At 41.0% G+C, this 17101-nt stretch overlaps 1 protein-coding gene across 7 annotated transcripts in view; it reads right to left on the reverse strand.

The window, feature by feature from the left end:
* The window catches only part of OPHN1 (oligophrenin 1), a 534987-nt gene that overhangs the window by 277300 nt on the left and 240586 nt on the right, over positions 1–17101 (reverse strand). For all 7 annotated transcript variants that reach the window (XM_088833841.1, XM_088833840.1, XM_088833845.1 and 4 more), the window contains one exon: positions 1909–2010. In XM_088833841.1, coding sequence (XP_088689967.1) covers positions 1909–2010 — 102 coding nt within the window. The remainder of the gene's footprint in view (positions 1–1908; positions 2011–17101) is intronic.

The following is a 17101-nucleotide window of genomic DNA, read 5'->3' on the forward strand; positions in this document are numbered from 1 at the left end:
CAGTACTCTTGCCTGGGAAATCCCATGGATGGAGGAGCCTGGTAGGCTACAGTCCATGGGGTCTCTAAGAGTCAGACACGACTGAGTGACTTCATTTTCACTTTTCACTATCATGCATTGGAGAAAGAAATGGCAAACCACTTCAGTGTTCTTGCCTAGAGAATCCCAGGGATGGGGGAGCTTAGTGGGCTGCCATCTATGGGGTCCCACAGAGTCGGACACAACTGACGCGACTTAGCAGCAGCAGGGTCAGGTGTACTCTAGTTGTTCAAGGCCTTGGGCTTGCGTCTCTACCTCAGGGGTTCAGGCTCGTTGCCTATTGAACCTCCAAGACCTCACAAGCCACACAACGCAAAAGACAAGTTCCCAATATTCGTGGTGAAGGCAACACTCAGCAGCCCAGAATACTAAGTGAAACCTACACCAAAGTCTTCTAATACTTCTAGGAAGGTCTCTGAAACTTGTGGGCAGCATGGAGTCAGTCTCACATCTGGCCTCATTTCAGTTTATAGTTGCTCCTAAAGTTCACAGTTTCTCCTAGAGTCCACAGTCTGTTCCCCACCTGGACACAAGAGAGTGAAGGCTGAGGCTCATTAAGGCTCACATGCTCTCTTGGGCTGGGGAGAGAGGAGGATATGGCAGCCACATTTGAGTTGTACAGGGGAATGCCTGTGAAAGTAGTAAGCTGTTGGATGCTGTTACAGTCTAAGGCAGTTTGTGAATTTTCCCAGAGAAAACTGGGGTCTAGGGACCCCAGTTCATGGGTCTCTAGAAAGAGCCATGCTGTTTAAGCTCCCTGCAAGGTGTGGGCAGTAACCTGTGCCTGCTCATGGCCTGGTGCTAGCTGCAACCTCTGGGATTGGGAACGCATAAGCAGTGTTCTGTCTGTTGCTTCCAGCACCTTTCCTGGCTTTGGCACTGGCAGGCATGTCTAATTCCACAGCCTTGTCAAAGTAGCACTTTCAGCACACATCATCATGGCCACCAGCCCCCTACCTCTCCCTGCGATCTTCATTGGAGCCTTGGATACCTGCACCACCACTCCCCCATTCCAGGTTGGGGTTTGTGAGCTGCTTATGGGCTGAGAAGTGTTGTTAAGCAGCTTTCTCAGTATTTTGCCTTCTAAGTCGATGCTGTTGCACAACACTCTGATGTTTCACAGCTCCCCCATTGGTCCCGCCTGTGAGGGGCTTTACAAGTGCTCAGAAACTTTTCCTCCTTCTTGACTCCCCCCCTCCCTTGGGGCACAAACTCCCGACTTGAAGTCCTTTGTCTTTGTGTGTGTGTTTATCCTTTGTCCTACCTCATTCTAAGGAGATTTGCTTGCCTTTCTGGAGGTTTGGGGTCTTCTGCTGTCATTTAGGGGCTTCCCTGGTGGCCCAGAGGTTAAAGCGTCCGCCTGCAATGCGGGAGACCTGGGTTCTATCCCTCGGTCCGGAAGATGCCCTGAAGAAGGAAATGGCAACTGACTCCAGTATTCTTGCCTGGAGAATCCCATGGACCGAGCTGTCATTTATAAGTTGTTCTGTAGGACTTGTTCCAAATTCTGATGAATTTTTTTATGTATTTGTGGGGAGGCAGGTGATCTCCCCATCTTACCCCTCCACCATCTTCTTCCATCCTACAATGCTAGTTCTATATCCTCATCTGGAATCAGAAACGTAGAACTGGAAGGGATCTGTGAGTAGTATCACACTTCCTTTGACAGAGAAACTGAGGCCAAGAAAGAAATATCTTATCCAAAGTCACACTCTGAGTTTGTGGAGGAGATGACTTGAGAACTCAGGAGTCCTGAGACCCTGGCCATAGTTTAATCTGCAAGCACAAATATTATACATGGTTCTCTGCTGAGGCATGTACCAAGGCATACCTGGCAATAGAAGGCAGGGACAGACATTTTGAACATACCTCTTGTAACTGAGATTCTTTCTTTTTGGAAGACAGATGTAAGTGCCGATCCAGCAAGGAATAAAATCTCTCTCCATCCTTTTCAAATTTCTTTTTCCGCTCCTAAAGATGGGAGAGAAGGTAAAGAGTGTAAGATAACTGTTATTTTAATTCAATCTGCTCAGAAATGAGGATGAGAAACGCAGTGTCAGAAAAGCAAGTCAGGATTTTGCCTCAGCAGTTTCAACTTCTTCAAATATAACCTTGAACAACTCCACCTACCCAAAAGGTAGTTCCTACTGGTATAGCTAAAGGCTCTGGGAGCTAATGCTCAGACAATGGCATTTAAAATTCACCTGTATATCAGTTAATTTTTTTTCTCCTCAATATTTTTCACATGTATTAACTTCATTAATTTTTTAAAAGAAGAAGAAGGAACACAATAGTCTACAGTGAATATGCCTTTCAAATGTTTATCTACAATGCATTTAGACAGTCTAATAATAAGTAAAACATTTCCAAGAAAATTGGAATCTAAGACTGACTCTGTAAATTATACGTTCTTTGATACTGTTTAAGCATTTCAGTACTACATCTTAAAAGATGATGTTAAAGATATGGAAAAATCCTGCAAGGTTTAACTGAAAATCAATTGTTGAAAAGCCTTATGAGGGATGGAAGACTCAGTCGTTATTTGTGTTAAGCTCTCTGCCTCTCAGAACAACAATTAATAGAAATCACACAGTCTTCAAAGGAGCACTAAGAATGCTAGCCTGTCACAGTCTAATGCTGACACACTGCAATCCTCTCAGCACCACATTGGGAAATTCATGTTGTCATATAAGAATTCTACACTCAGAGTACCTGCTGCTGCTGCGTCGCTTCAGTCGTGTCCGACTCTGTGCGACTCCACAGACGGAAGCCCACCAGGCTCCCCTGTCCCTGGGATTCTCCAGGCAAGAACACTGGAGTGGGTTGCCATTTCCTTCTCCAATGCATGAAAGTGAAAAGAGAAAGTGAAGTCGCTCACTCATATCCGACTCTTAGCGACCCCATGGACTGTAGCCTACCAGGCTTCTCCATCCATGGGATTTTCCAGGCAAGAGTACTGGAGTGGGGTGTCATTGCCTTCTCCTCACTGAGTACCTAGAGCATGCCAAATATTAGACGAGGCAAAGCAAGTGACACACAGGAGAAAAATATACCTCACCCACGGCTTACTTCTAGAGGCAATCTATTGCTGGGCAGGAAGCCAGGGCAAAACTGAGTGACCTCTTATCTGTCAAGAATGTGCTTTTTACATAAACTCAAAATGGATGAAAGACCTAAATGTAAGACCAGAAACTATAAAACTCTTACATGAAAATATAGGCAGAACACTCAATAACATAAATCAAAGTAAGATCTTCTATGATCTGCCTCCTAGAGTAATGGAAATAAAAACAAAAGTAAACAAGTGGGACCTGATTAAACTTAAAAGCTTTTTGCCAGCAAAGGAAACTATAAGCAAGGTAAAAAGACAACCCGTAGAATGGGAGAAAATGAAACAACTGACAAAGGTTTAATTTTCAAAATATGCAAGCAGCTCTTACAACTCAATACCAGAAAAACAAACAACCCAATCAAAAAGTGGGGAAAAGACCTAAACAGACATTCCTACAAAGAACACAGACAGAAGGCTAGCAAACACATGAAAAGATGTTCGGCATCGCTCATTTTTAGAGAAATGCAAATCAAAACTATAATGAGATATCATCTCACACCAGGCAGAATGGCCATCATCAAAAAGTCTACAAACAATGAATGCTGGAGAGGGTGTGGAGAAAAGAGGACGCTCTTGCACTTTTGGTGCGAATGTAAATCGATACAGCCACTATGGAAGATGCTATGGAGATTCCTTTAAAAACTAGGAATAAAACCACCATATGACACAGCAATCCCATTCGTAGGCATTTACCCTGAGGAAATCAAAACTGAAAGAGACACACGTATTCCATTGTTCATTGCAGTACTATTTACAATAGCTAGAACATGGAAGCAACCTAGGTATCCATCAACAGATGAATAGATAAAGAAGTCGTGGTATATATACACAAAAGAATATTACTCATCCATAAAACGGAACACATTTGAGTCACTTTTGATGAGGTAGATGAACCCAGAACTTAGAACACTGTGAAGTGAGTCAGAAAGAAAAAGATAAACACCGTATTCTAACATATATAAACGGAATCTAGAAAAATGGTACTGAAGAATTTACTTACAGGAAAGCAACGGAGAAACAGACATAGAGAATAGACTTATAGACATGGGAAGAGGGGAGGAGAGGGTGAGATGTACGGAAGAGTAACATGGAAAGTTACATTACCATATGTAAAATGGATAGTCTATGGGAATTTGCTGTATGGCTCAGGAAACTCAAACAGGGGCTCTGTATGAACCTAGAGGGGTGGGAATCGGAGGTAGATGGGAGGGAGGTTCAAAAGGAAGGGCACACATGTATACCTATGGCTGATTCATGTTGAGGTTTGACAGAAAACAGCAAAATTCTATAAAGCAACTATGCTTCAATAAAAAATAAATTAATTAAAAAAAAAAACTAGGAATGAAACCACCATATGAACCAGCAATTCCAATCCTAGGCATGCTGCTACTGCTGCTAAGTCACTTCCGTCATGTTCGACTCTGTGTGACCCCATAGATGGAAGCCCACTAGGCTCTCCTGTCCCTAGGATTCTCCAAGCAAGAACACTGCAGTGGGTTGCCATTTCCTTCTCCAATGTGTGAAAGTGAAAAGTGAAAGTGAAGTCACTCAGTAGTGTCGGACCCTTAGCGACCACACGGACTGCAGCCTACCAGGCTGCTCCATCCATGGGATTTTCTAGGCAAGAGTACTGGAGTGGCTTGCCATTGCCTTCTCCGAATCCTAGGCATACATCCTGAGAAAACCAAAATTGAAAAAGTTACATGCATCCCATTATTCACTGCAGCACTATTTACAATAGGTAGAATGTGGAAGCAACCTAGATGTCCATTGACAGATAAATGGATAAAGAACTTGTAGTTCATATATACAATGGAATATCACTCACTCATAAAAAGGAACACATCTGAGTCAGTTCTAGTGAGGTGGATGAACTTAGAGCCTATTATACACAGTGAAGTAACTCAGAAAGAGAAGGATAAATATTATATTCTAATGCATATATACGGAATCTAGAAAAATGGTAATGAAGAATTTATTAATAGGGCAGCAATGAAGAAACAAACATAGAGAATAGACTTAGGGACATGGGGAGAGGGGAAGAGAGGGTGAGATATAAGGAAAGAGTAACATAGAAATTTACATAGAGTTCACTTCAGTTCAGTCGCTCAGTCGTGTCTGACTCTCCACGACCCCATGAATCACAGCACGTCAGGCCTTCCTGTCCATCACCAACACCCAGAGTTCACCCAAACTCATCTCCACAGAGTCGGTGATGCCATCTAGCCATCTCATTATCTGTCGTCCCCGTCTCCTCCCACCACCAACCTTTCCCAGCATTAGAGTCTTTTCCAGTGAGTCAACTCGTCGCATGAGGTGACCAAAGTATTGCATTTCAGCTTTAGCATCACTCCTTCCAATGAACACCCAGGATTGATCTCCTTTAGAATGGACTGGTTGGATTTCCTTGTAGTCCAAGGGACTCTCAAGAGTCTTCTCCAACACCACAGTTCAAAAGCATCAATTCTTCGGCGATCAGCTTTCTTCACAGTCCAACTCTCACATCCATACATGACAATGGGAAAACCCATAGCCTTGACTAGACGGACCTTGGTTGGCAAAGTAATGTCTCTGCTTTTTAATATACTATCAAGGTTGGCCATAATATTCCTTCCAAGGAGTAAGCGTCTTTTAATTTCATGGCTGTAATCAGCATCTGCAGTGATTTTGGAGCCCAAAAAAATAAAGTCTGACACTGTTTCTACTGTTTTTCCATCTATTTCCCATGAAGTGATGGGACCAGATGCCATGATCTTTGTTTTCTGAACGTTGAGCTTCAAGCCAACCTTCTCACTCTCCTCTTTCACTTTCATCAAGAGGATTTTTAGTTCCTCTTCACTTTCTGCCATAAGGGTAGTGTCATCAGCATATCTGAGGTTATTGATATTTTTCCCAGCAATCTTGATTCCAGCTTGTGCTTCTTCCAGCCCAGCGTTCCTCATGATGTACTCTGCATATAAGTTAAATAAGCAAGGTGACAATATACAGCCTTGACGTACTCCTTTTCCTATTTGGAACCAGTTTGTTGTTCCATGTACAGTTCTGACTGTTGCTTCCTGACCTGCATACAGGTTCCTTAAGAGGCAGGCCAGGTGGTCCAGTATTCCCATCTCTTTCAGAATGTTCCACAGTTTATTGTGATCCACACAGTCAAAGGTTTTGGCATAGTCAATGAAGCAGAAATAGATGTTTTTCTGAAACTCTCTTGCTTTCTCCATGATTCAGCGGATGTTGGCAATTTGATCTCTGGTGCCTCTGCCTTTTCTAAAACATGCTTGAACATCTGGGAGTTCACGGTTCACATATTGTTGAAGCCTAGCTTGGAGAATTTTGAGCATGACTTTACTCGCGTGTGAGATGAGTGCAATTGTGCAGTAGTTTGAGCATTCTTTGGCATTGCCTTTCTTTGGGATTGGAATGAAGACTGACCTTTTGCAGTCCTGTGGCCACTGCTAAGTTTTCCAAATTTGCTGGCCTATTGAGTGCAGCACTTTCACAGCATCATCTTTCAAGATTAGAAATAGCTCAACTGGAATTCCATCACCTACACTAGCTTTGTTCCTAGTGATGCTTTCTAAAGCCCACTTGACTTCACATTCCAAGATGTCTGGCTCTAGGTCAGTGATCATGTTATCGTGACTACCTTGGTTGTGAAGATCTTTTTTGTACAGTTCTTCTGTATATTCTTGCCACCTCTTATTAGTATCTTCTGCTTCTGTTAGGTCCATACCATTTCGTCCTTTATCTAGCCCATCTTTGCATGAAATGTTCCCTTGGAATCTCTAATTTTCTTGAAGAGATCGCTTTTTTTTCCCTATTCTGTTGTTTTCCTCTATTTCTTTGCATTGATCACTGAGGAAGGCTTTCTGGCAGCGCAGACGCGAGAGATGCCGGCCCCTGTGGCGCAGACGTGAGAGACGCCGGCCCGCCACAACCGACCATGCAAAGAAGCGCGGCCGAGAGGAGCTACCCCATGCCTGAGGCCAGGGCCGGCGGCCGAGAGGAGCTACCCTACATCCAATAGGCGGTGGCTGCGTGGGCGCAGGAGGGCCGAGAGGAGCTACTCCACGTTCAAGGTCAGGAGGGGCGGCCTTGAGGAGATACCCCACATCCAAGGTAAGGTCCAGCGGCTGCGCTTTCTTGGAGCAGCTGTGAAGAGATATCCCATGCCCAAGGTAAGAGAAACCCAAAAAAGACGGTAGGTATTGCGAGGGGGCATCAGAGGGCAGACACACTGAAATCATAATCACAGGAAACTAGTCGATCTGATCACATGGACCACAGCGAAATGTGGTCCACTGGAGAAGGGAATGGCAAACCACTTCAGTATACTTGCCTTGAGAACCCCATGAACAGTATCAAAGGGCAAAATGATAGGCTACTGAATGAGGAATTCCCCAGGTAGGTAGGTGCTCAGTATGCCACTGGAGATGAGTGGAGAAATAACTCTAGGAGGAATAATGGGATGGAGCAAAAGCAAAACCAACAACCAGTTGTGGATGTGACCGGTGATAGAAGCAAGGTCCGGTGCTCTAAAGAGCAATATTGCATAGGAACCTGGAATGTCAGGTCCATGAATCAAGGCAAATTGGAAGTGGTCAAACAGGAGATGGCAAGAGTGAACATAGACATTCTAGGAATCAGTGAATTAAAATGGACTGGAACGGGTGAATTTAACTCAGATGACCATTATATCTACTACTGTGGGCAGGAATCCCTTAGAAGAAATGGAGTAGCCATCATGGTCAACAAAAGAGTCCGAAATGCAATACTTGGATGCAATCTTAAAAATGACAGAATGATTTCTGTTCGTTTCCAAGGCAAACCATTCAATATTACAGTAATCCAGGCCTATGCCCCAACCAGTAATGCTGAAGAAGCCGAAGTTGAACGGTTCTATGAAGATCTACAAGACCTTTTAGAACTAACACTCAAAAAAGATGTCCTTTTCATTATAGGGGACTGGAATGCAAAAGTAGGAAGCCAAGAAACACCTAGAGTAACAGGCAAATTTGGCCTTGGAGCATGGAATGAATCAGGGCAAAGGCTAATAGAGTTTTGTCAAGAGAACGCACTGGTCATAGCAAACACCCTCTTCCAACAACACAAGAGAAGACTCTACACATGGACATCAGCAGATGGTCAACACCAAAATCAGATTGATTATATTCTTTGCAGCCAAAGATGGAGAAGCTCTATACAGTTAGCAAAACAAGACCAGGAGCTGACTGTGGCTCAGATCATGAACTCCTTATTGTCAAATTCAGACTTAAATTGAAGAAAGTAGGAAAAACCACTAAACCATTCAGATATAACCTAAATCAAATCCCTTATGATTATACAGTGGAAGTGAGAAATAGATTTAAGGGACTAGATCTGATAGATAGAGTGCCTGATGAACTCTGTACGGAGGTTCGTGACATTGTACCGGAGACAGGGACCAAGACCATCACCATGGAAAAGAAATGCAAAATTGCAAAATGGCTATCTGAGGAGGCCTTACAAATAGCTGTGAAAAGAAGAGAAGTGAAAAGCAAAGGAGAAATTTACATTACCATATGTAAAATAGATGACCAATTGGAATTTGCTGTATGGTTCAGGAAACTCAAAAAGGGCCTCTTTATCAACCAAGAGGGGTGGGATGGGGAAGAAGATTGAAGGGAGGTTCAAAACGGAGGGGATATATGTATACCTAAGGCTGATTCATGTTGAGGTTTGACAGAAAACAACAAAACTCTGTAAAGCAATTATTGTTCAATTAAAAAACAAATAATTAAAAAAGGAAAAAATAGATATAATTCATTTGTTAAAAAATAAAAGAATGTGCATTTTAACCAGAGGGAAAAAAGTAAGAGAGGAAGCTAACATTCACTTCAGTTCAGTTCAGTCGCTCAGTTGTGTCCGACTCTCTGCAACCCCATGAGTCACAGCACATCAGGCCTCCCTGTCCATCACCAACTTCCGGAGTTCACTCAGACTCATGTCCATCGAGTCGGTGATGCCATTCAGCCATCTCATTCTCTGTCGTCCCGTCTCCTCCCACCCCCAATCCCTCCCAGCATCAGAGTATTTTCTAGTGAGTCAACTCGTCACATGAGGTGGCCAAAGTATTGGAGTTTCAGCTTTAGCATCAGTGCTTCCAATGAACACCCAGGATCGATGTCTTTTAGAATGGACTGGTTGGATCTCCTTGCAGTCCAAGGGACTCTCAAGAGTCTTCTCCAGCACCACAGTTCAAAAGCATCAATTCTTCGGCGATCAGATTTCCTCACAGTCCAACTCTCACATCCATACATTACCACTAGAAAAACCATAGCCTTGACTAGACGGACCTTGGTTGAGGCCTAAATCAGGTCAGGCAGTTTGCTAAGTACTTAAAATCCATATGTCATTAAGTCTTCACAACCCTGAAATGTACACATTGTAAAGGAAATTAACGTTCAAAAACGGTGAAGTAACTTTTTGAAGGTTGCATAATATGCCAGTCTACTTTATTTTACATTGTCAAATAAAGTTCAGATAATCATGAAAATACTTTTTTAGGAGGCTTATGAAGAATCGGGGAGCCTTGACTATAGCTTTAGCCCCAACTCAGATACCAAACAGAGGAGATAGAAATTTTCACACAAAAGATAGGTAAGGAAAACTTTTCCTCTAGGTGCTGAATCTATTTAAATTACCAATTGTTTGAAGAAAGCATAGAAACCAGAAAATGTCAGTGATTTCGCTCAAGTATAGATAAAGTTCTGTGGGTCACTTTCTCCTCCACATCCATTTTAAAATTAAAAACTATGAGATAGAATTCATGTATAATAAAATTCACCCTTTTTAAGTAAATAATTCAGTTTTTATCATATCAGTAAGGTTGTGCAACCATCACTGTTATCTAATTCCAGTATACTTCCATCACCTCAAAAATAAATCCCATAACTGTTAATAATCATTTTTCCTCTATTTCTCCTCAAAAACCATAACTTACTTTGTGTCTTTATGAATTTGTCTATTCTAGACATTTCATATAACTGGAATCATACAATATGTTGCCTTTTGTAACTGCTTTCTTACACTTAAAATAATGCTTTTAATATTTATCCCTATTGTAGCATGTATCACTACTTCATTCCTTTCTATGGCAAAATAATATTTGATTATATGACTAAATGGATATACCATACGTTCTTTATGAATTATTCAGTTGATGGACATTTGAGTTATTTCAATTTGGGGGGTCATAAATAATGCTGATATGAATATTCACATATGAGACTATGTGGTCATGTTTTCAATTGTTTTGAGCACATACATATGCTCAGTGGAATTAGAGTCATATGGGTGACTTTATTTTTAACTTTTTTTTTTCAATTACTTTACAATATTGTATTGGTTTTGCCATACACTGCCATGAATCCGCCCAGGGTGTACATGTGTTCCCCATCTTGAACCCCCTCCCACCTACCTCCCCATATCATCCCTCTGGGCCATTCCAGTGCAACAGCCCCGAGCATCCTGTATCATGCATCGAACCTAGACTGGTGATTCGTTTCACATATGATAATATACATATTTCAATGCCATTCTCCCAAATCATTCCACCCTTGCCCTCTCCCACAGAGTCTAAAAAACTGTTCTACACATCTGTGTCTCTTTTGCTGAGTGAGAAACTTTAATAATGTTATTTAATTGAAATATTCATATCAACTCTGAATGTTAGGTTTATTTTCAAATTTTATTATTAAATAGAAATTTATACAGAATCACAGACTGAGGAGAGGAAATAGAGACTAGGAACTTGACTGCATCATCACACTTAATATGCTCACATGACCACTTCAGTATTCATGTATTCATTTATTAAAGTTTTTCATTATTAAAATAATCATCTACTTCCATGTAGGAGATTAAGACAAGAAGCAATCCTTAGTCTTCTTTCTCATACTGCCTCAGTTCATTTCAGTCGCTCAGTCATGTCTCACTACTTGTGATTCCACAGACTGCAGCAGGCCATGTTTCCCTGTCCATCACCAACTCCTGAAGTTTCCTCATATTCATGTCCATTGACTGGTGATGCCATCCAACAGGCTCAGCCTCTGTCTTCCCCTTCTCCCAAATTCGATCTTTCCCATCATCAGGGTCTTTTCCAATGAGTCAGTTCTTCACATCAGATGGCCAAAGTATTGGAGATTCAGCTTCAGCATCAGTCTTTCCAATGAATATTCAGGACTGATCTCCTTTAGAATGGACTGCTTGGTCGCCTTGCAGTCCAAGGGACTCTCAAGAGTCTTCTCCAGCTTAACAGTTCAAAAGCATCCATTCTTTGATGCTCAGCTTTCTTTGTAGTCCAATTCTCATATCCATACATGACTACTGGAAAAGCCATAGTTTTGATGAGATGGAACATTGGTTGGCAAAGTAATGATTTTCCTTTTTAATATGCTGTCTATGTTGGTCATATCTTTTCTTCAGGAGCAAGTGCCTTTTAATTTCATGGCTGCAGTCACCATCTGTAGTGATTCTGGTGCCCAAAGGAAGAAAGTCTGTCACTGTTTCCACATCTAATTGCCATGAAGTGATTGGACCAGATGCCATTATCTTAGTTTTCTGAATGTTGAGTTTTAAGCCAACTTTTTCACTTTCCTCTTTCACTTTCATCAAGAGGCTCTTTAGCTCTTCTTCATTTTCTGCTATAAGTGTGGTGTAATCCGCATATCTGAGGTTATTGATATTTCTCCTGGAAATCTGGATTCCAGCTTGTCCTTCATCCAGCCCAGAATTTCACATGGTATAATCTCTGTATAAGTTAAGTAAGCAGGGTGACAATACACAGCCTTCATGTAGTCCTTTTCTGATTTGGAACCAGTCAGTTGTTCCATGTCCAGTTCTAACTGTTGCTTCCTGACCTGCATACAAATATCTCAAGAGGCAGGTCAGGTGGTCTGGTATTCCCATCTCTTTCAGAATTTTCCACAGTTTATTGTGATCCACACAGTCAAAAGCTTTGGTATAGTCAATAAAGCAGAAATAGACGTTTTTCTGGAACTCTCTTGCTTTTCTATGATCCATCGGATGTTGGCAATTTGATCTCCAGTTCCTCTGCCTTTACTAAAACCAGCTTGAACATCTGGAAGTTCACGATTCACGTATTGCTGAAGCCTGGCTTGGAGAATTTTGAGCATTACTGTACGAGTTTGTGAGATGAGCGCAATTGTGCGGTAGTTTGAAAATACTTTGGCATTGCCTTTCTTTGGGATTGGAATGAAAACTGATCTTTTCCAGTCCTGTGGCCATTGCTGAGTTCCAAATTTGCAGGCAACAGATGTGAGAGCTGGACCTAAAGAAGACTGAGCAATGAAGAATCGATACTTTTGAACTGTGGTGCCGGAGAAAACTCTTGAGAGACCTTTGGACTGCAAGGAGAACAAATCTGTCAATCATAAAAGAAATCACTTCTGAATATTCATTGGAAGGACTGATGCTGAAGCTGAAGCTCCAATACTTTGACTACATGATACGAAGAGCTGACTCATTGGAAAAGATACTGGGACAGACTGAAAGTAAAAGGAGAAGGGGGCAACAGAGGATGAGATGGTCAGATGGCATCATTGATTCAATGGACATGAGTTTGAGAAAACTATGGGAGATAGTGAAGGACACTGAAGTCTGGCATGCTGCAGTCCATGGGGTTGCAAAGAGTTGGACTCAACTTAGCTACTGAACAACACCTGCGTGTATAATTATTATTTATTCTGGGCTTCATTTGACTGATTAATTTTTCAGGAAAATTGGACATAAATCTTTTTTTCTTTCCTTAGTCCTATGCCTTCTACAATTTCCAGAGGTTTCTGTTGCTGTCAGGTCTTGAATCTTGAAGATTCTGTAATCTTCAGCTTCCTAGGTGGCTCAGTGGTAAAGAATCATCCTAACAATGCAGAAGCAGACAAGGCAATGGCACCCCACTCCAGTATTCTTGCCTGGAAAATCCCATGGGCTGAGGAGCCTGGTAGGCTGCAGTCCATAGGGTTGCTAAGAGTCAGACACGACTGAGCTACTTCACTTTCACTTTTCACTTTCATGCACTGGAGAAGGACATGACAACCCACTCAAGTGTTATTGCCTGGAGAATCCCAGGGACAAGGTAGACTAGTTGGCTGCCATCTATGGGGTCAGAAAGAGTCAGACACAACTGAAGCGACTTAGAAGCAGCAGCAGCAGCAACAACAATGCAGAAGATGCAGGAGAGATGTGTTCAGTCCCTAGGTCAGGAAAATCCCCTGGAGGAGGAAATAGCAGCCCACTACAGTATTCTTGCTGAAAAAATCCCATGGACAGAGGAGGCTGGCAGGCTGCAGTAAATGGGTCACAAAGAGTCAGACATGACTGAGTGACTGAGCATGAGGATTCTCCAATATATGTATCCCTTGTTTTACTTTGCTTTCTTGTGTTTCACAGATATTATATATTTTTTAACAAATTGAAGTTTTATGAAAAACCTGTGTTAAACAAATGCATCATAATCAACTATCCAACAACATTTGCTCACTTCTTGATTGTGTGTCACATTTTGGTAATTCTTCCAATATTTCAAAATTTTAAATTATTATTGTATTCATTATGGTGATTTGTGTTCAGTGATCCTTGATGTTGCTACTATAGCTCACATAAGGCTCAGATGACGATTAGCATTTTTTAAGTAATAAACTACTTTTTAGTTAGGATATTTACATTTTTTAGACATAATGCTATTGTACACTTAAGAGTACAGTGTTAAATTTACTTTTTATACGGACCAAGAAGCCAAAAATTTTGTGTAACTCATTTTATTGTGATATTCACTTTATTTTACTGGTCTGGAACTGAATGTGCAACATTTCTATCTAAAGTATGCCCATATTTGGGATATTTTCAGTAGGATTCCTTATAGAGTATAAATTGATCCCCATGCTGATATATAATTTTAATTGCAAATTGATTATGATATTTTCTTAACTTACTTTTTAGTCTTAAAAATTATGAAAACAATACATTTTTGAAATAAAATAACTTCAAACAATTCAGAAGCGTACAAAGTGTAAAAACACAGCTGGATAAAGGGGACTACTATGGTTAAACATGTTAAACATTTTAGAGGGATTATTTTCTGAGTGTAAGATAAGTTTTTGTTATTTTCACTTTGTAAATAAGACAACTAAATCTCAGGCAAGTTGACAAATTTCCTGTAAATAACATGATATGTGACCCTGTTCTTTCAAATGATTTTAGAGGAGGATTTGGGGCAAGGTATTCAGATGTTACAAAGAGAAACTCAGAACTAAAATCAAACACTAAACTCACGATGAGAAGACAATTTTTAATTATTTTTACCTATTCTTGAGTGTCATGATATCTCAAGTCAGTCTTTAAATTTAAAAAATATATAATTTTTGATTTTCTCACAACTTCTTCCACAAATGACAATTAATGAATATCATATATGTGAGCATGTAAGGTACTTAATCCCAGTTAGGGAAACACTGTTAATTTTTCCAACTTGGTTTCTTTACCCTGAGCCTGTTCTTTATTATTCTCCAAATAGTCTGGTTTTTCACAGCCCTATGTTGTGCTATTGAGGTCACAGAGTCGGACATGACTGAGCGACTGAACTGAATGGATTGGGCAATAAGTATTTAATGTGACCCAGAAAAAAATGAGAATTCTGATATATAAAATCTTTCTTTTTCCTCAAAAACATGCCAGAGAGGGGTCGTCATCAAAAATTTACTTTTCACTGCAAAAATACATGACCTGGAAATATAGTTATTAATCTTATGACTCAATGAAACTAAGTAATACCGTGTGGGGCCACCTAAGATAGACGGGTCATGGTGGGGAGGTCCGACAGTATGTGGTCCACTGGAGAAGGGAATGGCAAGCCACTTCAGTACTCGTGCCTTGAAAGCCCCATGAACAGTATGAAAAGGCAAAAAGATAGGACACTGAAAGATTAACTCCTCAGGTCGGTAGGTGCCCAATATGCTACTGGAGATCAGTGGAGAAATTACTCCAGAAAGAATGAAGGGATGGAGCCAAAGCAAAAACAACACCCAGTTGTGGACATGACTGGTGATAGAAGCAAGGTTCGATGCTGTAAAGAATAATGTTGCATAGGAATCTGGAATGTTAGGTCCATGAATCAAGGCAAATTGGAAGTGGTCAAACAGGAGATGACAAGAGTGAACATTTACATTCTAGGAATCAGTGAACTAAGATGTACTGGAGTGAGTGAATTTAACTCAGATGACCATTATATCTACTACTATGGGCAGGAATCCCTTAGGAGAAAGGAGTAGCCATCATGGTCAACAAAAGAGTCCGAAATTCAGTACTTGGATGCAGTCTCAAAAACAACAGGATGATCTCTCTTCGTTTCCAAGGCAAGCCATTCAATATCACGGAAAGCCAAGTCTACACCTTGATCAATGACAGAGAAGAAGCTGAATTTGGACAGTTCTAATAAAACCTACAAGACCTTCTAGAACAAACACCCAAAAACGATATCCTTTTCATTAGGGGGGCGACTGGAATGGAAAAGTAGGAAGTCAACAAACATCTGGAGGAACAGGCAAATTTGGCCTTGGAGTAGAATGAAGCAGGGCAAAGGCTATTAGAGTTCTGCCAAGAGAACGTACTGCTCATAGCAAACACCCTCTTCCAACAATACAAGAGAAGACTACACAAGAACATCACCAGATGGTCAACACCGAAATCAGATTGATTACATTCTTTGCAGCCAAAGATGGAGAAACTCTATACAGTCTGCAAAAACAAGACTGGGAGCTCACTGTGGCTCAGAACATGAAATCCTTATTGCCAAATTCAGACTGAATTTGTAGAAAGTGGAAAAAACCAATAGACCATTCAGGTATGACCTAAATTAAATTCCTTATGACTATACAGTGGAAGTGAGAAATAGATTTAAGGGACTAGATGTGATAAACAGAGTGCCTGATGAACGATGGACAGATGTTCGAGACATTGTACAGGAGACAGGAATCAAGACCATCCCCAAGAGAAAGAAATGGAGAAAAGCAAAGTGGCTGTCTGAGGAGGCCTTACAAATAACTATGAAAACAAGGGAAGTGAAAAGCAAAGGGGAAAAAGAAAGATATACCCATATCGAAGCAGAGTTCCAAAGAATAGCAAGGAGAGATAAGAAAGCCTTCCTCAGCGATCAATGCAAAGAAATAGAAGAAAACAATAGAATGGGAAAGGCTAGAGATCTCTTCAAGAAAATTATAGACACCAAGGGAACATTTTATGCAAACATGGGCTCAATAAAGGACAGAAATGGTATGGACCTAACAGAAGCAGAAGATATTAAGAAGAGGTGGCAAGAATACACAAAAGAACTGCACATAAAAGATCTTCACGACCAAGATAATTACGATGGTGTGATCACTCACCTAGAGCCAAACATCCTGGAATGTGAAATCACTACGAACAAAGCTAGTGGAGGTGGTGGAATTCCAGTTGAGCTATTTCAAATCCTAAAAGATATTGCTGTTAATGTGCTGCACTCAATCTGTCCACAGATTTGTAAAACTCAGCGGTGGCTAAAGGGCTGGAAAAGGTCACTTTTCATTCCAATCCCAAAGAAAGGCAATGCCAAAGAATGCTCAAACTACCACACAACTGCACTCATCTAACACACTAGTAAAGTCATCATTAAAATTCTCCAAGCCAGGCTTCAGCAATACATGAACCGTGAATTCCAGATGTTCAAGCTGGTTGTAGAAAATGCAGAGGAACCAGAGATCAAATTGCCAACATCTGTTGGATCATCAAAAAAGCAAAAGAGTTCCAGAAAAACATCTATTTCTGCTTTATTGACTATGCAAAAGCCTTTGACTGTGTGGATCACAATAAACTGTGGAGCATTCTGAAAGAGATGGGAATACCAGACCACCTGACCTGCCT

Source organism: Moschus berezovskii, chromosome X, assembly GCF_049115385.1.
Source record: "Moschus berezovskii isolate FMDL1 chromosome X, NW_MosBer_1.0, whole genome shotgun sequence".
NCBI classification, from domain to species: Eukaryota; Metazoa; Chordata; class Mammalia; order Artiodactyla; family Moschidae; genus Moschus; species Moschus berezovskii.